At 39.1% G+C, this 25506-nt stretch overlaps 2 protein-coding genes across 2 annotated transcripts; both read right to left on the bottom strand.

The window, feature by feature from the left end:
* LOC133643611 (gastrula zinc finger protein XlCGF28.1-like) lies at window positions 1-25506 on the bottom strand. The gene is made up of 2 exons (XM_062038282.1): window positions 25394-25506; window positions 1-1763 (listed from the first exon to the last, which is right to left on the bottom strand). Exon 2 carries the CDS (start codon window positions 1711-1713, stop codon window positions 355-357), a length of 1359 nt encoding a protein of 452 aa, XP_061894266.1. The 5' UTR covers window positions 1714-1763; window positions 25394-25506; the 3' UTR covers window positions 1-354.
* LOC133643612 (oocyte zinc finger protein XlCOF22-like) lies at window positions 19241-19922 on the bottom strand (the record flags this gene model as incomplete). Its single annotated transcript, XM_062038283.1, is given in 3 exon segments — window positions 19241-19380; window positions 19461-19643; window positions 19646-19922. Coding segments are annotated over 3 exon segments (600 nt in total), but the record flags the coding sequence as incomplete, so codon positions are not given.

Raw genomic sequence — 25506 nt, 5'->3', positions numbered from 1 at the left:
AGAACCCTTCATTATTTAAAAAAACATATAAAACACTATTATGAATAAGTATAAGTGAATTATGAATATCTACACATACAATGTTTATCGTATGTAACATATTTTATGTACTGTTTATTCTCACCTTTTCAGTCCAATTGTTCTGTTCATTTTAAAGTACACAAATGTGTATATTAACTCATGTACTTGACTGAAATAAAAGCACTAATCTGAAGTGTCTAATCTATAAATGTTAGAAGCATAATAACAAGATTGTGTTACACACACAACAATGATGTCACACATGTTATATGTGCTGATGTTGTTACAAAGTCAAAGTTAAAGTTTTGACAGTTTATTTCAAATCCTGCATCTTCATTTGCTGCTGCTGTTCTCACCAGCACACTTGTGTTTCTTACACTGGTACTTAGAAGACAATCTTTCACCACACACACTGCAACTCAACACTTTCTTACCTGTGTGTGTTCTCATGTGTCTTTTCAAATGCTGACTTTGTATAAAACTTTTACAACATACTGAACATGTATAAGGTTTTTCTCCAGTGTGTGTACTCATGTGTTTTTTCAAATAGTGCCTTTGAGTAAAATCTTTCCCGCAGATTGAACAGGAAAAAGGTTGTTCTCCTGTGTGTATTTTAATGTGTTTTTTGAAATGGTCCCTTCGAGTAAAATCTTTACCGCAGATTGAACATGAAAAAGGTTGTTCTCCAGTGTGTGTTCTCATGTGTACTTTGAAATGGTGCTTTTGCGTAAAATATTTACCGCAGATTGTACATGAAAAAGGTTTTTCTCCAGTGTGTGTTCTCATGTGTCGTTTCAAATGTTGACTATGAGTAAAATCTTTACCGCAAATTGAACATAAAAAAGGTTTTTCTCCAGTGTGTATTCTCATGTGTTCTTTTAAACTTTGATTTCTTCCAAAACTTTTACCACATTCTGAGCAGGAAAAAGGGTTTTCTCCAGTGTGTATTCTCATGTGTATTTTCAAATGTTGCCTATGAGTAAAATCTTTACCGCAAATTGAACATAAAAAAGGTTTTTCTCCAGTGTGTATTCTCAAGTGTGCTTTGAAACTTTGATTTCTTACAAAACTTTTACCACATTCTGAACAGGAAAAAGGTTTTTCTCCAGTGTGTATTCTCATGTGTATTTTCAAATCGTGCTTATGAGTAAAATAATTACCGCAGATTGAACATGAAAAAGGTTTTTCTCCGGTGTGTGTTCTCATGTGTCTTTTCAGACTACGATGGTGTTTAAAAGTTTTGTGACAGTGAGAACATGTGAAGTGAGTGTTGTCAGTGTGACATGTCTTATCATCTTTAGAGTGTTCATCATCAGTGTCAGGAGAGTGTGACGTTGTGTCCTCACTATCTGATAGTGGAGCTAACATCTTGTCTGCTTGTGATCCTCCACAGTGGTCTCCATCAGCTTCTGTTGTCATGTGTTGTGTTGAGCTGCTGCTTGGAGGCTCCGCCTCTCTCTTCTCCTCACTTTCACCTTTGACCTCATCATCTTCACTCTTCACAAGGACACCAATCACGGGGGACTCCTCCAACCATTCAAGATGCTCTCCCTCCTGACTGACGCTGTGTTCCTCCTCTTCCTCTTTAAAATGGGAGATCAATGGGTTATTTTCGTCCCTTTGCATTCGTAATGTATGTGGCGCCTCTTCTTCCTCCTTAATGTGGAAGGGCTGTGGCTCCTCCTTGTCCATCCTGAAGCTCCACTTCTGTTGCTCAGAGAGAAGATGTTCTTCACAGACGTCTGCAGGACACAAGAAGACAAACATGCTCTTGAAGACAAGCCATCTTTGTTTAGTCACATGTTAGGAGCGATATTGATAGGATTTTACCAATTCAGATTTCATTTTCAATTCTGCTTTACCATTCGGTTATTTGTGGATTAATTTTGCTTTCAAAGTCGGTTAAAGGCCTACTGAAAGCCACTACTACCGACCACGCAGTCTGATAGTTTATATATCAATGATGAAATCTTAACATTGCAACACATGCCAATACGGCCGGGTTAACTTATAAAGTGCAATTTTAAATTTCCTGGCAAACTTCCGGCTGAAAACGTTTCGATATGATGACATTTGCGCGTGACGTCAACAGTAGAAGCGGAAGTATTCGGAGCACATTGAATCCAATACAAAAAGCTCTGTTTTCATTTCAAAATTCCACAGTATTCTGGACATCTGTGTTGGTGAATTTTTTGCAATTTGTTTAATAAACAATGGAGACTGCAAAGAAGAAAGCTGTAGGTGCGATCGGTGTATTAGCGGCGGACTACAGCAACACAACCAGGAGCACTTTGAGGATAGCAGACGCGCTAGCCGAACGACCTCACCTTGACTTCCTCCGTCTCCGGGCCGCCGACCGCATCGGTGATCGGTAGGGTTGGGTATCGAGTATCGATTGGAACCGGGACTAACCTTCCGATTCTCCCGGAATCGTTCAAAAGTTTAAATTTCGATTCCTAGTTTCGATACCCAGTCCGCCGACCGGAAAAAAAAGAATAAGTCCGCCAACCGGAAGAAGAAGCCGCTGAACACCAACGAAGAAGCGCCCACCGCCAGAAGTGTTAGCATAGCCGAGCGAGTCAGTCAAACATGGATAGCGGGCGTCGGCGGTCGGAAGTGTGGCTTTATTTTACTAAAAAAAATGAAATATCGGCGAAATGTAACACGTGCGACAGGACTGTTTTGTGCTTAGGAGGGTGCACGTCGAACATGATGAAGCACCTCCGAGTTCATGGAGTACAAATAAATGCACTTCCCGTCTTCGACGCGCTGCGCCGACCCTTCTCCTCTGCCTCTTCCTCCGACGCCCAGCCTGGCACCTGCACTGCAGTCCGAATCCGGTAAGTAAAACAATATATATGCAATAAATAATGTGTTTTGCGCCAACGTTGAGGCAGCTAACAAATTAGCTCACATATTTTTTCATAGACAATTTACAACCTGCTAGCCAGGCTCCGCGATGTGCTCAGCGTACTCTGTTCACCGTAGCGGGAATGGGGAAGATGTCGGTGCCACAGATGGAAGAGTGCCACAGAAAGGTCACTGCACACATAGTCAAAAGACTGCATCCCTTTTCAGAGGTGGAATCTCTAACATTTAGGTTAGTTAAGCAATAACGTTAGAGCTAAGCTAATTGATACTGGGCTAAACAGTAACAGCAACATTACATGTTTGTTTATGTTTGCAGGGATATGGTGAAAACTCTCAACCCAGAATACATACCACCTTCCAGGGACTACCTGTCAAACACATTGATCCCGGCATGGTACAAGAAGAATCTGAATCGAGAATCGCCAGGAATCGGAATCGAAACAAAGAATCGGAATCGGAATCGTTCGAATTCAAATGATACCCAACCCTAGTGATCGGGTGAAGTCCTTCGTCGTACCGTCGATCGCTGGAACGCAGGTGAGCATGGGTCGTGATGAGCAGATGAGAGCTGGCGTAGGTGCAGAGCTAATGTTTTTAGCATAGCTCTGCCGAGGTTCCGTAGCTAAGTTAGCTTCAACGGCGTCGTTAGCAACAGCATTAGTAAGCTTCGCCAAGCTGGAAAGCATTAACTGTTTATTTACATGTCTAGAGTTTGGTAGTATTGTTGATCTTCTGTCTATCCTTCCAGTCAGGGACTTATTTGCTTTGTTTCTATATGCAGTAAAGCCCGATGCTATCACGTTAGCTCAGTAGCTAAAGAGCTTCATCGATGTATTGTCGTGGAGATAAAAGTCACTGTGAATGTCCATTTCGCGTGCTCGACTCTCATTTTCAAGAGGATATAGTATCCCAGGTGGTTTCAAATACAAATCCGTGATCCACAATAGAAAAAGGAGAGAGTGTGGAATCCAATGAGACCTTGTACCTAAGTTACGGTCAGAGCGGAAAAAGATACGTTCTGCACTGCACGCTAGTCCTTCACTTTCACGTTCCTCATCCACAAATCTTTCATCCTCGCTCAAATTAATGGGGTAATCGTCGCTTTCTCGGTCCGAATCTCTCTCGCTGCTGGTGTAAACAATCGGAAAATATGAGCAGTCCTTCCTCCGGTGTCGTCACGCTACTTCCGGTAGGGGCAAGGCTTTTTTTTTTATCAGAGACCAAAAGTTGCGACCTTTATCGTCGTTGTTCTATACTAAATCCTTTCAGCAAAAATATGGCAATATCGCCAAATGATCAAATATGACACATAGAATAGATCTGCTATCCCCGTTTAAATAAAACAATTTCATTTCAGTAGGCCTTTAAAAGGAGAAGAAACAGGTCGATTAGCACAAACAGTGAGGTCTTAAGAGGCCCCATGGGGTGCCAGAGGGCCCTAAGGACATTATTCTGCTTTGAAAATATATATAAAAAACAATTTTTTTTGGCTATAAATTAATAAGATACTACATGTTATCTTGGGGTATTACACATAACTTTTCTCCAGAAGGTCTTATTTTTGTGTGTCACCAACCGCCATCACCAACAACAACAACCTCTCTCCTTCCCGACTGCTGCCTTTAATAGAGCGACAGGTGATCAGACAAACACTCACAGCTGTGTAATCTACACACCTGCCGCTATTCTCTAAACTGGTCCTGACACGCCCCGCTTCTCTGCAGGCCACCCCCCCCCCCCCCCCCAGACAAGGTTTTAGAATGGCCTTCCCAAAGTCCTGACTTAAACGTGTGGACAATGCTGAAGAAACTAGTCTATGTCAAAAAAACAACAAATTTAGCTGAACTGCACCAATTTTGTCAAGAGTGGTGAAAAATTCCAGCAGAAGCTTGGGGATGGCTACCAAAAGCGCCTTATTGCAGGTAAACTTGCCAAGGGACATGTAAGCAAATATTAAAGGCCTACTGAAAGCCACTACTACCGACCACGCAGTCTGATAGTTTATATATCAATGATGAAATCTTAACATTATAACACATGCCAATACGGCTGGGTTAACTTATAAAGTGACATTTTAAATTTTCCGCTAAACTTCCGGTTCGAAACGCCTCTGAGGATGACGTATGCGCGTGACGTAGACCGGGGAACACGGGTATGCCTTCCACATTGAAGCCAATACGAAAAAGCTCTGTTTTCATTTCATAATTCCACAGTATTCTGGACATCTGTGTTCGTGAATCTGTTGCAATCATGTTCATTGCATTATGGAGAAGGAAGCTGAGCAAGCAAAGAAGAAAGTTGTCGGTGCGAAATGGACGTATTTTTCGAACGTAGTCAGCAACAACAGTACACAGCCGACGCTTCTTTGTTTACATTCCCGAAAGATGCAGTCAAGATGGAAGAACTCGGATAACAGAGACTCTAACCAGGAGGACTTTTGACTTCGATACACAGACGCCTGTAGAGAACTGGGACAACACAGACTCTTACCAGGATTACTTTGATTTGGATGACAAAGACGCAGACGTGCTACTGTGAGTATGCAGCTTTGGCTTCTAAACATTTGATCGCTTGACCGTATGTGCGCAACTTTTTTTTGCGTATGTACGTAACTTTTTAAAAATATATAAGCTTTATGAACCTTGGGTTAGGTGAACGGTCTTTTGGGCTGAGTGATTGTGTGTGTTGATCAGGTGTTTGAATTGTATTGGCGTGTTCTATGGAGCTAGGAGCTAGCAGAGGAGCTAGGAGCTAGCATAACAAACACGCAGGTGTTTTTATGCAGGATTAATTTGTGGCATATTAAATATAAGCCTGGTTGTGTTGTGGCTAATAGAGTATATATATGTCTTGTGTTTATTTACTGTTGTAGTCATTCCCAGCTGAATATCAGGTCACTCTCACAGCATCTTCCCTATCTGAATAGCTTCAACTCCCCACTAGTCCTTCACTTGCACTTTACTCATCCACAAATCTTTCATCCTCGCTCAAATTAATGGGGAAATTGTCGCTTTCTCGGTCCGAATCTCTCTCACTTCATGCGGCCATCATTGTAAACAATAGGGAACTTTGCGTATATGTTCAACTGACTACGTCACGCTACTTCCGGTAGGGGCAAGCCTTTTTTTTTATCAGATACCAAAAGTTGCGACCTTTATCGTCGTTGTTCTATACTAAATCCTTTCAGCAAAAATATGGCAATATCGCGAAATGATCAAGTATGACACATAGAATAGATCTGCTATCCCCGTTTAAATAAAACAATTTCATTTCAGTAGGCCTTTAAAAGGAGAAGAAACAGGTCGATTAGCACAAACAGTGAGGTCTTAAGAGGCCCCATGGGGTGCCAGAGGGCCCTAAGGACATTATTCTGCTTTGAAAATATATATAAAAAACAAATTTTTTTGGCTATAAATTAATAAGATACTGCATGTTATCTTGGGGTATTACACATAACTTTTCTCCAGAAGGTCTTATTTTTGTGTGTCACCAACCGCCATCACCAACAACAACAACCTCTCTCCTTCCCGACTGCTGCCTTTAATAGAGCGACAGGTGATCAGACAAACACTCACAGCTGTGTAATCTACACACCTGCCGCTATTCTCTAAACTGGTCCTGACACGCCCCACTTCTCTGCAGGCCACGCCCCCCCAGACAAGGTTTTAGAATGGCCTTCCCAAAGTCCTGACTTAAACGTCGTGGACAATGCTGAAGAAACTAGTCTATGTCAAAAAAACAACAAATTTAGCTGAACTGCACCAATTTTGTCAAGAGTGGTGAAAAATTCCAGCAGAAGCTTGTGGATGGCTACCAACAGCGCCTTATTGCAGGTAAACTTGCCAAGGGACATGTACGCAAATATTAACATTGCTGTATGTATACTTTAGACCCAGCACATTTGCTCACATTTTCAGTAAACCCATAATAAATTCATAAAAGAAGCAAACTTCATGTTTTTTGTGACCAACAAGTATGTGCTCCAATCACTACATCACAAAAAAACAAGAGTTGTAAAAATTATTGGAAACTCGACAACCATGACATTATGTTCTTTACAAGTGTATGTAATCTTTTGATCGCGACTGTACATTGATGGAAGCAGATCAGAATCATATCCATATTTAAGTGTTACTTCTTTCTAAAAACTCCTATAGTCATATTTACATCAGCTAATGTCTCGTGTGGTACAAAGTGCTTGGATTCGAGTGTCCTTGGTTAGAGTCAGAGCACTGTCTTTGTTGAGACTGCCATTACATTCCTAAGATAAGAAGCACAGCTAGACTGGGGAAACAGCAGGTGGGGGGGACAGGAGAAGGAGGAAGTAGAGAGGAGTTCCGGGGTTTTGGTAGACCGATCTGGACCGGGCTAGGGAATGCTTGGGTGCTGGATTGGTCTCAGGTTTGTCCTCTAAGCTTGGAGAATAAACCACAAAATACCAACTTCTGCCTGGTGATTGAATATAAACAACAGCATATTGCCATAAAAAGAATCTGGGAGAGACTAGCAATTTGAATTCCCCATTGGAGGAATGCTGGTCGACGCAACAACATACATACATACATTCATATAGACCCACACAAACATAGACACTAGGGATGTCACGGTATGAACATTTCTTATCCCGGTTATCATTATTATCGTGGTATTTTTCAAATTTGCTCAACATTTTCTATAAGTTTTATTTAAAAGTAACACATTCAAAAGTATGTACTTTGTAGAAGAAACATTATTGTAGACAACGTCACATGTACCTCCAGTAGAAATTAAATGTGCATATGAAAGCAATAAGAGCATTATTAACAAAGCAATTTGGCAGAAACTAAAAAACAATTCAATACAAATACATGTGCAAGTTGGCACATGATGGCCATAAGATGTAAGTGCACTATTTGTCCTCGTATACAACAATAGTGTTGATACATGAGAGGTCTAGTCTTACACATATCAGAGAACACCTCTCAACTATTTGAAAGTTTGCCAATGAAATATGACAGCACTGCAGTGAGGTCTTTTGCCATTTTAAGGATGGAGCACAAGCAGCTGCTTCTGGAAGACATCAGGTATTGTATGTGTGATGTTGGTAGATGATGATGTACTGTTAGTGTGGCATCCAACTTGCCCTGTGCACGCCAACTCTGTAAATAAGGAATATGTTATATTTATTAGAGGATGATTATTATTATAATCATCTGACTGACACACACACTCTAATGTAAAAACAAAACAAGTTGCAGTGTTTCTGCTAGGATTTGTTTTTAACACTAAATTTAAAAGTAAGATAAAGTATCTCTGCTACAGTACGTGTCGCTCTCACTGATAGCATCCAAATTTGGGGTTTTCAACAACGGTGCCGCGGCACACTAGTGTACCGTGAGATACAGTCTGGTGTGCCGTGGGAGATTATCTAATTTCACCTATTTGGGGTAAAAATATTTTTTGCAAAGCAGTAATTATAGTCTGCAAATGATGTGTTGTTGTTGAGTGTCGGTGCTGTCTAGAGCTCGGCAGAGTAACCGTGTAATACTCTTCCATATCAGTAGGTGGCAGCCGGTGGCTAATTGCTTTGTAGATGTGGGAAACAGGGGAGGCAGTGTGCAGGTAAAAAGGTGTCTAATGTGTAAACCAAAAATAAAAAAAAGGTGAGTGCCCCTAAGAAAATGCATTGAAGCTTAGGGAAGGCTATGCAGAACGAAACTAAAACTGAACTGGCTACAAAGTAAACAAAAACAGAATGCTGGAGGACAGCAAAGACTTACTGTGGAGCAAAGACGGCGTCCACAATGTACATCCGAACATGACATGACAATCAACAATGTCCCCACAAAGAAGGATAAAAACAACGGAAATATTCTTGATTGCTAAAACAAAGTAGATGCGGGAAATATCGCTCAAAGGAAGACATGAAACTGCAACAGGAAAATAAAAATAAAAAAGAGAAAAAAATCGCCAAAATAGGAGCGCAAGACCAGAACTAAAACACTACACACAGGAAAACGGCAAAAACTCTAAATAAGTCAGGGTGTGATGTGACAGGTGGTGACAGTACACCTACTTTGAGACAAGAGCTATATTGATGCATGCTTGGTTATGCTTTAATGTCATATCCAACAATTGCAACAACAACTTTTTACTGTCAACTGAGTTTAGTTTTTTAATTATTTCTGCTGGTGGTGTGCCTCAGCAATTTTTCAATGCAAAAAATGTGCCCTGGCTCAAAGAAAGGTTGAAAAACGCTGCAATAACAAGACACTATAGGCAACACTTAATAAAGTGTAACTAGAAGAATGACCAACGATGACATGTTCATTTTCAAACACTTTGCATCATGCACTCAGCTGTTGACTTACCTTGCATTGTATTATTGTGGATGGTGCTTCCATTGTGTGTAATATTACAGTGGCTAAAATATTAAATATACTTGTTAAATAAAGTGTCCTCCTTGTTTTTAATGAATAATTAAAGGCCTACTGAAACAATTTTTTTTTATTTAAACGGGGATAGCAGATCCATTCTATGTGTCATACTTGATCATTTCGCGATATTGCCATATTTTTGCTGAAAGGATTTAGTAGAGAACATTGACGACAAAATTCGCAACTTTTGGTCGCTGATAAAAAAAAGCCTTGCGTGTACCGGAAGTAGCGTGACGTCACAGGTTGAAAGGCTCCTCACATTTCCCCATTGTTTACAATGTAGCGAGAGCGATTCGGACCGAGAAAGCGACGATTACCCTATTAATTTGAGCGAGGATTAAAGATTCGTGGATGAGGAACGTCAGAGTGAAGGACTAGAGTGCAGTGCAGGACGTATCTTTTTTCGCTCTGACCGTAACTTAGGTACAAGGGTTCATTGGATTCCACACTTTCTCCTTTTTCTATTGTGGATCACAGATTTGTATTTTAAACCACCTCGGATACTATATCCTTTTGAAAATGAGAGTCGAGAAAGCCCGGAGACGGAGGAAGTCAAGGTGAGGTCACCGGCTAGCGCGTCTGCTATCCATCTCAAAGTCCTCCTGGTTGTGTTGCTGTAGTCCGCCGCTAATACACCGATCCCACCTACAACTTTCTTCTTTGCAGTCTTCATTGTTCATTAAACAAATTGCAAAAGATTCACCAACACAGATGTCCAGAATACTGTGGAATTTTGAGATGAAAACAGAGCTTTTTGTATTGGATTCAATGGGGTCCGAATACTTCCGTTCCAACGATTGACGTCACGCGCATACGTCATCATACATAGACGTTTTCAACCGGAAGTTTAGCGGGAAATTTAAAATTGCACTTCATAAGTTAACCCGGCCGTATTGGCATGTGTTGCAATGTTAAGATTTCATCATTGATATATAAACTATCAGACTGCGTGGTCGGTAGTAGTGGCTTTCAGTAGGCCTTTAAGGCCTACTATGCTACTGTATTTTAATGCTGTTCATGATGGTGGTACTTGGAGATCCAAGTATTTCCTGAGGTGGTACTTGGCGAAAAAAGTTTGACAACTACTGACGTAGTGACGTTGTGTTCGTTAGAAAGTTTCACAACTGTTCACGTTATCACACCCTTGTGCTACAGCACTCATCTCATTGTGCAACATGTGAATGTTTGAAGTGGAACTAAACGTGATCTCTGAAAGGGGTACACATTATTTCCAAAGCAGGGCCCCCATCCACATATACAACACTAGAACATATCTGATGAAAACCAACATTATTTTGTTATTTTAATTATAAATGTGCCAAACCACCTATTAGGGTTGTACGGTATACCGGTATTAGTATAGTACCGCGATACTAATTAATCATTTTCGGTACTATACCGTTCTCTGAAACGTACCGGTCCCGCACCCCCCCGCTCCCACGTCGAAGTCACGTCGTGACATTGCTGGTTTACGAGCAGACGAGCATGTTCGGCGGCACACAATCAAGGACTACCTACAAGCAGACACAGTGTGTAGACAGAAAAGGGAGAACAGACGCATTTTGGTGTAAAAAGTAAAGATAAAGGTGAAGTTATAACACTGAAACACCCTCAGGAAGAGATGCTTTAAGACATGGCTAGCTAGCTAGCGGATAAGGTCCATCTGCCATCGGCAGTGCTTTAGCTACTTCTAAATCACTAATCCTCGCCTCCATGGTGACAAATAAAGTACGTTTTGTGGAGATTGGTTTGAGTTGGTATGAGATCAAGATGTCATCTTTAGATCAGGCTTTGTTTTTTCCACAATCACTGCCACATTAAAAAGTTAAAGTACCAATGATTGTCACACACACACTAGGTGTGGCCATATTATTATCTGCATTTGACCCATCACCCTTGATCACCCCTTGGAAGGTGAGGGGAGCAGTGAGCAGCAGCGGTGGCCGCGCCCAGGAATCATTTTTATGGTGATTTAACCCCCAATTCCAACCCTTGATGCTGAGTGCCAAGCAGGGAAGTAATGGGTCCCATTTTTATAGTCTTTGGTATGACTCAGTCGGGGTTTGAAGTCACAACCTACCGATCTCAGGGCGGACACTCTAACCACTAGGCCACTGAGTAGGTGGATGTAGTAGGTTAATGGCTGCACCAATATGAAGGAAATAACAGGTCAGTATAGCTTTTACACACATAAATAACTTGTCAAACCTGCCAGGTAGCAGGCTAGGTTGACAGCGTCAGTTACCATGGTAACTGACTCTGACTTAGTTTTGTGTAAACATTTTGATACACATTGTTACAAACTGAGAGGAACATCAACCTCTCATAAATATTGTGTGTCGGAAACTGTCTGGTTTTTATGAACAACATAAAACAATCAGTGCATCATCCTCACATGACAATTCATCTTCCTATAGACAATCTATTGAAGAATAGTGTTAATAATAAATATAAGGTTAGTAAAGATGTGAGAGTAAGAAGTAAACAAACCTGTTGTGTGTAACACAACTTGATGTTGTCGCTCCTTCTCCTCTTTTGTTGGACAAAGTTCCTCCTCGTACTCTGCTATGGTCCTTTCGTACATTTTCACACAATCACAACACTTTACACTCACACTTGATCTCTGCTTAGCGATGTGTTTTCATCACTTCCGCCTCTCTTTGTTAGCAGCTAACAAGCTAAGCTAACTAGCAGGCTAAGCTAGCATCAAAGTGCGCTCAGACTAATATACAAACAGTTATTATTACTCTATTTAATAGAGTGTAATAAAGGACATATATGTGTACATGGACGCACAGATTAAGAACAATGAACTGTGACGACTGCAATAACGTCTTCACCGTCAGACGCCATCTTGCCTTATCCTCGCCGTGTTTGCTTCCCGCGCAGTCTTGTCAGATCTCGCGAGAGAAACAAGCAACAAGGTCTTTTCCAGATCTCGCGAGAGAAACAAGTAACCAGCTCTCTTCCCCCCACCCCCGGTACAACTATTTCAACATTCTGAAAATAAAAGTAAACATGTTCATTTTACATTTTCAAAACAAAGACATACAACTTCCATCCATCCATTTTCTACCGCTTTTTCCCTTTGGGGTCGCGGGGGCGCTGGAGCCTATCTCAGCTACAATCGGGCGGAAGGCGGGGTACGCCCTGGACAAGTCGCCACCTCATCGCAGGGCCAACACAGATAGACAGACAACATTCACATACAACTTATTTTCGTAAAAATATTCAAATATTTAACAATGTATTGAAACAACAGTAGCATAAGGAAAGAAAAAAAGAAATGTATATATATATATATATATATATATATATATATATATATATATATATATATATATATATATATATATATATATATATATATATATATATATATATATATATATATATATATTTTTTTTAATTTTATTTTATTTTATTATTATTATTTTTTCCTTGATTAGCCATCCATCCATCCATCCATTTTCTACTGCGTATTCCCTCCGGGGTGACGGGGGGCGCTGGAGCCTATCTCAGCTACAATCGGGCGGAAGGCGGGGTACACCCTGGGCAAGTCGCCACCTCATCGCAGGGCCAACACAGATAGACAGACAACATTCACATACAACTTATTTTCGTAAAAATATTCAAATATTTAACAATGTATTGAAACAACAGTAGCATAAGAAAAAAATAAAAATAAAATACATATATATATATATATATATATGCAAATATCTATATATATATATATATATATATATATATATATATATATATATATATATATATATATATATATATATATATATATATATATATATATATATATATATATATATATATGTATGTGTGGGAAAAAAATCACAAGACTATTTCATCTCTACAGGCCTGTTTCATGAGGGGTTTTCCTCAATCCTCCTGAGGATTGAGGAAAACCCCTCATGAAACAGGCCTGTAGAGATGAAATAGTCTTGTGATTTTTTTCCCACACATACATATTACGCTCTACCACGGTATCGAGCACTATTTTTTGGATAATCTAATTAAGACATATATATATATATATATATATATATATATATATATATATATATATATATATATATATATATATATATATATATATATATATAATATATATATATATATATATATATATGCAAATATCTATATATATATTTTTTTAAAATTTTATTTTATTTTATTATTATTATTTTTTTCCTTGATTAGCCATCCATCCATCCATCCATTTTCTACTGCGTATTCCCTCCGGAGTGACGGGGGGCGCTGGAGCCTATCTCAGCTGCATTCGGGCGGAAGGCGGGGTACACCCTGGACAAGACGCCAAGACAGTTTGAGACACACAATATTTATGAGAGGTTGATGTTCCACTCAGTTTGTAACAATGTGTATCAACATGTTTATACAAAAGTCACACAGTCACCGGGGGAATATTCCAGAGAGCAGGTTAAGTGCAAACTCCTGAGTATGTAAAATGAAGTGTATTAATGAACTCATATCGTGTTCTACACTTGGTGAATGTTCATATTGATCTGGGAGAAAGCAAACCATCAGGTTTGAGTAAACAGTGGTATTTCAGTTTGAGCACATGACAAGATAAGGACCCTTAGTTCGATATTGGCAGGGGAATTGGATCACTTCTCGTAGGAAAAGAGGCCCTAATTGGGACTTGGGAATGCAAAAATGACAACCATATCCTTGAAAGGAGACTACTTGTCTAGCTCAAACGCCAACCTCAAAAGCAGTTGTTTTCCAGACACTTACACACCAACATCTCCTTTCGTGGTCAGGTGGTGCTGTTTAGCACACCCAGACAGTGAAAGAAGGAATATATAAAAGGATGGTTTGGCTTCTCCGGGAGAGGAGTCCTCCATATTTGACCTGACCTCCTCCCAGGAACTGCAGTCCTGTGTAAATGACGCTCGCTGGTAATAAAGCAACTTTTGCTTCAGTAAAGCGTCTCCGACGTCTCTTTTGATCCAGCCGCACTGCCGTGTCGCCCTTCTGTCCGGACAACGATGACAAGACCACTTCAAAAGCTTCAGAGTTTTACCTCCAAAAATAGAGAGGTAAGACAAAGTCAGAGTCAGTTGCAGAAAACACTGAAAGGGATTGGCGCGGTTGGGAGAGTGGCCGTGCCAGCAACCTGAGGGTTCCTGGTTCGATCCCCACCTTCTACCAACCTCGTCACGTCCGTTGTGTCTTTGGGCAAGACACTTCACCCTTGCTCCTGATGAGTCGTGGTTATTGCCTTGCATGGCAGCTCCCACCATCAGTGTGGGAATGTGTGTGTGATTGAGTGAATGTGGAAATACTGTCAAAGCCCTTTGAGTACCTTGAAGGTAGAAAAGCGCTATACAAGTATAAGTCATTTACCATTGTTCCTATAAGCCCTTTGTTCAAATGTTTGTTCCACTTGGCATCTTGTCTGACTCGCACCATGCACAGCCTTCCTTGTCACATATTGTTCCTTTTCCCGCTATCCATCCACTAATTCAAACTGATCCAGCAGCGCCATTGAAGATTATTTTTACTTACAAAAATCAAGGAACCAGGATACTCGGGAAACAAAATAAAAGGTAGCCTATATAAAACCACATATATGTGCACATGTATGCACTGATTAAAAATACAGAACTATAATGCCCACGTTTAGACTTTCTCCAACAAACGCTATCTTGCTTGCCCCTCGTTCTTCTTCTTCTTTCTATTTCCAGCAGACTAGTAGAACATCTTAGGTGTATTGCTGCCCTCCACAGGTTCTTAACGGGATTTCCTCCTTCTGTCCTATGGCCCACACTACATTCTACAGTCCGGTAGGTGGCAGTATGAACCTTTCAAGTTATGGCTGCAAACTGCCAGTAAGAAGAAGAAGTAATAGAGCTGGTTGCTTGTTTCTCTCGCGAGATCTGACAACATGTTTAAATAGAACAATTGACAGGTTGACAACATCCAAACAAACCAAGACATCTCCAACACATCTCAACATTACACACATCCTCCAGGCTGACTTAGTCTAAATCAGGGGTCTCAAACACGCGGCCCGCGGGCCAATTGTGGCCCGGGAGACGTTATTTTGCGGCCCCCACCTTAATATGAAAGTTTAATGTTAGTGCGGCCCGCGAGTTTTAAATGAAAGGCGCTTGACAGCGTTGTGTGCGGAGCTGAAGAAATCTACCAATCACGTTGTGGTATGAGGCTCTCGACAATATCGAGGGCGTGCCGTGATGGCACTGTCATCAGTGTCCTCTAGAATCTGTCACCGCATCATCTTTTTCTCCATACTAACAGCGTGCCAGCCCAGACACATGTTGTATGAGGCTTCTAGAGACACACGCAGGTTATTGCAAGACATACTTGAGGAACAGCCATACATTTCACACTGAGGGTGGTCATATTTTATTTTATTTATATTTTAACACTGTTACAAATATGCGCCACACTGTGAACCCACACCAAACAAGAATGACAAACACATTTCGGGAGAACATCCGCACCTAAACACAACATAAACACAACAGAACAAATACCCAGAATCCTTTGCAGCCCTAACTCTTCCGGGCTACAAAAACACCCCCGCTACCCCTAACCCCGCCCAACTCAACCCCCCCCATCTCCCGAATTCGGAGGTCTCAAGGTTGGCAAGTATGCATTGATGTCACTTGCGTAATGCAAGCAGAGAAACATTTTGCCGCTTTTCTATGACACACGCTCTTCCTTCCTCCCTCCCTGCCTCCCTCCCTCGCCCGCCTGCTCGCTCCCGCCCCCGTTGTAAACAGTCCGGGCGGGGAAGACGAGCACTCCGCCGAAGGAGCGAGCGACAATACAAAAGTGTGGTGCACTGGACCCCAGCGCTGATACAGACGTGGTGATGTTAACCCGTTCGGGGCTAATTGTGCTACCGTAACTGTAAACTCCACCCCCCACCCTCCTCCCGTTGGCTCCAGACAGAGACGATTTTTGATGCAATATTTCTTTCACAGGGGCACCCCGACGTGTCTTATTTCATTTCATTTCATTTTTATTTATCTCCTTCATTGATGTGCATCTTTGATCGATAGACAATTATACCTCAATTTTTAAATTATACATTTACACACCAATGCCTGAGAAGGAGCAGGATGAAGAAAAATCTTATATTTTTCTGCCCCCTTCAACATAGTACGTAGTCTTACTTAATGATATCATATAAACAAACAATTACATCCAAATATAACGAAAACAAACAAAAAAACACAAGAAGTGCAAAACTTCATGATGTACAAAAAGAACAAAAAAAACAAAATAAGTAGTATACACCTCACAGGATGATACAAAACAAATACAAAACTAGGCATAAAATAAGTAAAATAATAAATATAAAGCAAAATGTAAACAGTTATGGCTGTCCATATGATCTCATTGTTCTGTCCTTATATATTTTTTCAATTGGAATATATTTTTACAATCTTTTATCTCTTGTAAAGAGAATTCCATAGTTTAACCCCCACCACTGATATACACATTTGTTTTAAAGTTGTCCTTGAATACTGATGTTTGAAATGACCTTTTCTTCTATGCTCTTCATTCTCAGAAGTGATGACAAACATTTTTTGTAAATTTGCTGGTAATGTTTTACTTTTAGCCTTAAACATGACACATAATGTCTGTAACTTTACTAGCTCCTGTAGTTTCAATAAACCCGAATTAATAAATAATATGTTAGTGTGTTTTAAGTAATCTACTTTATGAATAATCCTTATAGCTCTTTTCTGTAGTTGATACAGAGAAAGTTGCGTTGCACAAGGAATACAATTTGAAACGTCATTATACAACTAGACATGCTGAGGAGTATGCAAAATACTAGGGGAGTGAACCGGGTTGCAAATTTTAAAACCAGTCTACTGAGGCAACAAGATTTCGTCAAGAATTGAAATGACCTTTTCTTCTATGCTCTTCATTCTCAGAAGTGATGACAAACATTTTTTGTAAATTTGCTGGTAATGTTTTACTTTTAGCCTTAAACATGACACATAATGTCTGTAACTTTACTAGCTCCTGTAGTTTCAATAAACCAGAATTAATAAATAATATGTTAGTGTGTTTTAAGTAATCTACTTTATGAATAATCCTTATAGCTCTTTTCTGTAGTTGATACAGAGAAAGTTGCGTTGCACAAGGAATACAATTTGAAACGTCATTATACAACTAGACATGCTGAGGAGTATGCAAAATACTAGGGGAGTGAACCGGGTTGCAAATTTTAAAACCAGTCTACTGAGGCAACAAGATTTCGTCAAGAAAGCAAGCGAAAAGAGCGATGCAGCAGTCAAAGCTAGCTACATGGTGAGTGAGATGGTTGCTAGGGCGGGAAAGCCATTCAAAGGAGGTGAATTCATTAAAAAGTGCATGTTAGATTTTTTTTAAGAAATCTTTTCTTGCGGCCCAGCCTCACCCAGTTTCTGCATCCAGTGGCCCCCAGGTAAATTGAGTTTGAGACCCCTGGTCTAGATGATGAAGTAAGCTGGAAACTACATGTAAGTCATATAAAGATAACATTTACAAAATTGACTGTGATAATAAATACAATAAAATACATACCCACAAATATTAATTACATTTATTGTACACAACTTTAGTTGAAGCATACATTGCTTATTGCATAAAGGTCTGGGGACATACATATAAAACAATCACACAACAATATTCATATTACACAAGAGAGGAATAAAGACAATTAATAAATTGGATTATAGAGACCCAACAAATGATTCATAAAGTCACACATTTTAAAATTGTATAAAACACAACTGCTCAAATGATGTATAAAGTAAATAATAATATGCTTCCAGAAGTGGTCCAGAAGATGTTTCACATGTGAACCAGTAAATATGCACTAAGAGGGATTTATGTGTACTCAAAAGCAGAGGTATGAACAAATGTAAAAAAATATGAACATCATTTAAAGGAGTTCATTTATAACATCATTAAACATTAAAAATGATTTCTGAATATCTATATACACATAAAAAGTATTTGCAACATGTTTTGTCCTGTTTATTCTCACCTTTACAGTCAAAGTGGTGTGTTCATTTTTAAATAACAGTACACAATGTTGTATATTAAAACATGTACTTGACTGAAAAAAAGCAATAATCTAAAATATCTAATCTATAAATGTTAGAATCTATGTGCTGATGTTGTTAGAAGGTCAGAGTAAAATTTTTGACAGTTTATTTCAAATCCTGCATCTTCATTTGCTGCTGCTGTTCTCACCAGCACACTTGTGTTTCTTACACTGGTACTTAGAAGACAATCTTTCACCACACACACTGCAACTCAACACTTTCTCTCCTGTGTGTGTTCTCATGTGTCTTTTCAAATGCTGACTTTGTATAAAACTTTTACAACATACTGAACATTTATAAGGTTTTTCTCCAGTGTGTGTACTCATGTGTGTTTTGAAATGGTCCCTTCGAGTAAAATCTTTACTGCAGATTGAACATGAAAAAGGTTTTTCTCCTGTGTGTATTTTAATGTGTTTTTTGAAATGGTCCCTTCGAGTAAAATCTTTACTGCAGATTGAACATGGAAAAGGTTTTTCTCCAGTGTGTATTCTCATGTGTGCTTTGAAACTGTGCTTTTGAGTAAAATCTTTACCGCAGATTGAACATAAAAAAGGTTTTTCTCTAGTGTGTGTTCTCATGTGTCTTTTCAAATGTGGCCTATAAGTAAAATCTTTACCGCAGATTGAACATGAAAAGGTTTTTCTCCAGTGTGTGTTCTCATGTGTTCTTTTAAACTTCAATTTCTTACAAAACTTTTACCACATTCTGAGCAAGAAAAGGTTTTTCACCAGTGTGTATTCTCATGTGTACTTTTAAACTTTGATTTATTACAAAACTTTTACTACATTCTGAGCAGGAAAAAGGGTTTTCTCCAGTGTGTGTTCTCATGTGTGTTTTCAAATGTGGCCTATAAGTAAAATCTTTACCACAGATTGAACATGAAAAAGGTTTTTCTCCAGTGTGTGTTCTCATGTGTTCTTTTAAACTTCGATTTCTTACAAAACTTTTACCACATTCTGAGCAAGAAAAGGTTTTTCACCAGTGTGTATTCTCATGTGTACTTTTAAACTTTGATTTATTACAAAACTTTTACTACATTCTGAGCAGGAAAAAGGGTTTTCTCCAGTGTGTATTCTCATGTGTGTTTTCAAATGTTGCCTATGAGTAAAATCTTTACCGCAGATTGAACATGCAAAAGGTTTTTCTCCAGTGTGTGTTCTCATGTGTGCTTTTAAACTTTGATTTCTTACAAAACTTTTACCACATTCTGAGCAAGAAAAGGTTTTTCACCAGTGTGTATTCTCATGTGTACTTTTAAACTTTGATTTATTACAAAACTTTTACTACATTCTGAGCAGGAAAAAGGGTTTTCTCCAGTGTGTATTCTCATGTGTATTTTCAAATTGTGCCTATGAGTAAAATCTTTACTGCAGATTGAACATGAAAAAGGTTTTTCTCCAGTGTGTGTTCTCATGTGTCTTTTCAAAGCGTGCCTATGAGTAAAATCTTTACCGCAGATTGAACATGAAAAAGGTTTTTCTCCAGTGTGTGTTCTCATGTGTCTTTTCAGACTACGATGGTGTTTAAAAGTTTTGTGACAGTGAGAACATGTGAAGTGAGTGTTGTCAGTCAGTGTGACATGTCTTATCATCTTTAGAGTGTTCATCATCAGTGTCAGGAGAGTGTGACGTTGTGTCCTCACTATCTGATAGTGGAGCTAACATCTTGTCTGCTTGTGATCCTCCACAGTGGTCTCCATCAGCTTCTGTTGTCATGTGTTGTGTTGAGCTGCTGCTTGGAGGCTCCGCCTCTCTCTTCTCCTCACTTTCACCTTTGACCTCATCATCTTCACTCTTCACAGGGACACCAATCACTGGCATCTTGGTGACATCAACCTCCTCCAGTCCTTCAAGATGCTCTCCCTGCTGACTGATGCTGTGTTCCTCCTCTTCCTATTTAATGTGAGGGCTCAGTGGGTCCTCCTCTTCGTCCTTAACGTGAGGGGTCAGTGGATCCACCGCTTTCTCTTTAAAATGGTGTGTCAGTGGGTCCTCCTCTTCCTCTTTAAAATGGGGTGTCAGTGGATCCATCTCTTCCTCCTTAATGTAAGGGCTCAGTGGATCCACCACTTCCTCTTTAAAATGGGTAGTCAGTGGGTCCTCCTTTTCCTCTTTAAAATGGGGTGTCAGTGGATCTACCTCTTTCTCCTTAATGTGAGGGCTCAGTGGATCCACTGATTCCTCATTAAAATGGGATGTCAATGGGTCCTCTTCCTCTTTGAAATGGGGTGTCAGTGGGTCCTTCTCTTCCTCTTTAAAATTGTGTGTCAGTGGGTCCTCCTCTTCCTCTTTAAAATGGTGTGTCAGTGGGTCCTCCTCTTCCTCTTTAAAGTGGGGTGTCAGTGGATCCATCTCTTCCTCCTTAATGTGAGGGCTCAGTGGATCCACCACTTCCTCTTTAAAATGGGTACTCAGTGTGTCCTCCTCTTCCTCTTTAAAATGGGGTGTCAGTGGATCCACCTCTTCCTCCTTAATGTGAGGGCTCAGTGGGTCCTCCTCTTCCTCTTTGAATTGGGGTGTCAGTGGGTCCTCCTCTTCCTCTTTGAAATGGGGTGTCAGTGGGTCCTCCTTTTCCTTTTTAAAATGGGGGATCAGTGGGTATTCCTCTTCCTTCTTAATGTAGGAGGGCTGTGGCTCCTCCGTCCGCATCTTGAAGCTCCACTTCTGTTGCTCAGGGTGAAGATGGTCTTCACAGATGTCTGCAAGATAAACATACCATGCATTCAGTACTTTTACATGCACTTAGGAAAAACTAGCTATCTTATGAACTGTCTTGAAATCTCAGTGACGCACAAACACGCTGCTCTTCACAACATTTTTCACAGGAAAATAAAAACAAAACAGGACAACAGGACTTTTTACTATGGATAGACGATATGGTTTGAAATTGATTTTGCGATTTATTATTTCGTATAGAATTACTAATAGAACCATTTTAAAACAGGCTACACAGACTCCTAATTTAGTTAAATATGATCACAGTTTCATATCATTTCACTTTAAATCATGTCCGAAAAAGAGTAGGAAGAAGTAAAGCTTATTTAGTCCTACCCCTTTCCCACTTCAGAGCATTTACAAATATATACATCATTTACTGACCTTTTTATAATAAAATAACATCTGTGAATTAGTATATACAACAGTTTTGTAATATGTAATTAATAATTCAGTCATTATTAATATACTGAGATGAAGAATATCTTATTTTCAATAAGGTTGAAAGTATTTCTCATAATTCTTTGTACTTTGTAAGCACTATTAATTTGAACAACCTCTTAAAGTGGATCATATCAGTACAATGTTTAACTTCATTACTTAATCCAGTCCATCATTTAATTCCACATACTAATACTAAAGACTTAATAACAGACACCCTAGTCTTCATATTCAGTGTTGATGACCGAAGTGCTGTTATCAACCAAACCTAACCCCCCCCCTCACCCCGGATTGTAAATAATGTAAATAATTCAATGTATATACTCTGATGATTAACTTGTGTGATGACTGCATTATGATGATAGTATATATTTGTACCATGAATTGATTTAAGTGGACCACGACTTAAACAAGTTGAAAAACTTATTCCAATGTTACCATTTAGTGGTCAATTGTACGGAATATGTACTGTACTGTGCAATCTACTAATAAAAGTCTCAATCAATCAATCAATTCAGCTAATGTCCCCCCTAATTCTATGCTATGTCTGTCCCTCATTTTCCCTCCAGGACAAGGACGTGCAGTCATTCTTGGAGGAGGCCACACTGATGGACCCCAGAAGGTTTAGATACAGACTGGAGGAGGATGTCGTCAAACCTATCTGTGTGTCCAAGTTAGTTCCACGCCAAGCGAACGTGTTTTTTCCACCGTTGGCGACACAATTAGCGAAGAGCGGGTCAGACTCGATCCTGAAAAAGCAGACATGCTAAATTTTTGGAAGAAGAATTGTTGATTGATGACTGTGGTGTTCTTAGTGTCATAGTGTGTGTAGTTAGTATGTTCCAATAGCAGCAGAAGTGCACTTTTTGGAGAGCTGTATTATTTTCAGTTTTGTGCCCAAAGGACTGATTTTATTTAACACTATATTATTATTTATACACCTATAGTGATCACAGAGACAGGTTGTTTTTGTGTTACTGTATATATTTGTTTTTCTGAAAAATCCCACTTAATATACTTTGGGTAACAACAGTCAATATTTATTTATTGTTATTTTTTAGGGGGGTAACAGTCAATATTTATTTATTTTTATGTTTTTTAAATGTTCTTATAAAATAAAAGTGAGCTTTTGTTAAACCAAATATTGTGTTTTTTCCCATATACAACAACCTATCTGGATTCGATAAGAGAATCGATAAGGAATCGGTTCGATAAGAGGATTCGATAATGGGTTCAAACTCGATAATTTCTTATCAGACATCATCCCTATTCCCAAATGCTGTAATAAATTAAGCATGATGAGTTGAGCATATGTCAGCATGTGGCCCCACTTTTAACTCTTTTTTTCAAACGCTTATTGCAAACGCTTATTTACAGTAAGTCATTAATTTAACTTAGTCATTATTTTGTCTTAGTAAAACAATATTTACTAAGTCAAAATAATGACATACTTAGTATCTCAGGTAATTAAAGTTAAAGTAGCTCCTCATTTTCCTTTTTGGTATAGGGGGGTTGTGACTGATTTTGCTCCATTCTTGAGGTCCGCTCTTGCTGCTCAGGGAGATGTTTTTCAATACACAAGTTAGACGAACAAATGCTTTAAAAAGTCCAGGTTTACCCAGTCACATGACACATTGTCCTGCACCAGTATATGTTTTGATAATGTCTCTGAGGATCTCATCAGTCACCACGTTGGCATTCAAGATGTCAAAACCATACCGTACATCAGGGAAGCAATACAAAAACTCATGAAAAAAATTAACACAGCAGTAAAACACTTATATACAAACAAGACAGCTGCTTGTGCACCCGAAAGAGAACAAAGAACATGACTAAAAAAAATAAAACCTACTTTTCAGAAACCTGAGGCCTGGCTCAAATGTTTGTGATAGTGGTTTACAAGCAAATGTTCATATTTGCCACATTTACATGTTAAACTTGTGTTTTACTTTTGTAGCTGTTTGTATTAATGGCGCCACTGAAGTAGCACCTGTTTGCATTAGTTCTGTGATATTTTAAAGGGAGACTGCACCTGCACATTTTCTTTTAGAATTTGGCTAAACATGACTAGATTACATCAGTAAATAGCTGGATAAGGCTTTAAAGTATTTTTTAAACTTTTTTTCCTGAAATGTCGAACCAATAGCAACATGGTGTTTTATGCGGCGCTAATGTTTTGGTTAATTTAGCACCAAAAAGACATCAGGGGATTTCACAAACACCTTTATTACGTGTGTCTAAGAGGAGCATCGACATTTGCATTTAAACTGTAAAATCCTGTTAATGATTTATTTACTCTACTTATTTACATATCAACATTTTCCTTTAGGAAACTTTCACATACAATGGATTTGTGTGTTGTTGTAGCTTGTATGCTGCAATGTTTAACATCAACAAAACATAGCTAATTAGTAATAATAAACTAGATTCATTCATCTATCATAGGTGTTGAGACATTGCTAGACAGCAGAGAAGTAACTAAATCCAAATAAACATCGATATTATTTTTTTAAGATATCTGGCTTGTATCTTCAGTAGGGATGTAAATCGTTAAGAATTTATCGATATGATACCCCAATTGATATTCCTTATCGATACAAGTATTTATCAGTACTATATGTAATTTGTGGAAATAAAAAGGAAAAAAAAAGGCATTTTAATTAGCATCTCTATTAGCACAAGAGGTTGAACACCTCCAACATGATGTTCTGTAACATCTCAGAGCAGGGAAGTCTTTTATCAACAGCTGTTTATTTGAAGTATTGAAGAAGTCAACTATGTGTGCAGTGCAAGGTGAAATGCAGTTATGTCATCTTCTTGTAAAGAACACACACATCAAACTTTTGCGTGTGGTTGCTCCCTTATTTGTCATTATTCAAAGCTGACTTTAATGTGTAGCAGCGGCAGCTGAACTCAATGTGACAACGTGTCATAGTTACGTCAGTCAGCTAGAATTAAAAATACCAATAGTTGTGTCATTAGTCCAGAATCTCCACGGTCCTCATGGATGACATAATTAGGAACCAGTACTAAAAAAAAAAATGATACTTGGTATACATCCCTAATCTTCACCACTAAACCTTTGAAATATGCTGACATATGTGCTGCTAAAGGTAAATAAACAGTAGCCATATTGAATGTTTGACTTCACTTGACCACGTGAGGTAAGGAGGACGGCCTCCAGGTCACATGGTTAAAACCCAGCAATTACATTGTTGATGATATGACCGGGGCGGTATAGCTCGGTTTGTAGAGTGGCCGTGCCAGCAACTTGAGGGTTCCAGGTTCGATCCCCGCTCCCGCCACCCTAGTCACTGTCGTTGTGTCCTTGGGCAAGACACTTTACCCACCTGCTCCCAGTGCCACCCGCACTGGTTTAAATGTAACTTAGATATTGGGTTTCACTATGTAAAAGCGCTTTGAGTCACTAGAGAAAAGTGCTATATAAATATAATTCACTTCACTAATTCACACGATTGATGAGCATTCATTTTTAAATGGCAAATATATATCCATTTTTAGTCATAAATGTGGCCCCCGGATGAACATTTGATTTTTATTTTGATTTTTATTAAGGATCCCCATTAGCTGGTTGCCTCAACAACCCACTAGTCTTCCTGGGGTTCACAATTCAATACAATTACAAGTAAAAGCATATAATTATAACTACACAATACAGAAAAAAATAAAAGCATCAATAAAAAACAAGCAAACAATTTACAGTCACAAAATAATAATTACCATATAAATATAACTACACAATATACATGTGTCACAAACATTGTATTAGATGATATGTGGATGTTGTGCTTACTTGGACTGTGATGAAGCTGTGAGGACTCAGGTGCTTTGTCTTCATGCTCTTCAGTCTTCACAGAGACAACAGTCAGTGGAAACTTGGTGACATCAGCCTCCTCCTGCCCTACA

The sequence above is a fragment of the Entelurus aequoreus genome, linkage group LG26, assembly GCF_033978785.1.
Source record: "Entelurus aequoreus isolate RoL-2023_Sb linkage group LG26, RoL_Eaeq_v1.1, whole genome shotgun sequence".
NCBI classification, from domain to species: domain Eukaryota; kingdom Metazoa; phylum Chordata; class Actinopteri; order Syngnathiformes; family Syngnathidae; genus Entelurus; species Entelurus aequoreus.
This window is presented reverse-complemented; position numbering and strand designations above follow the sequence as displayed.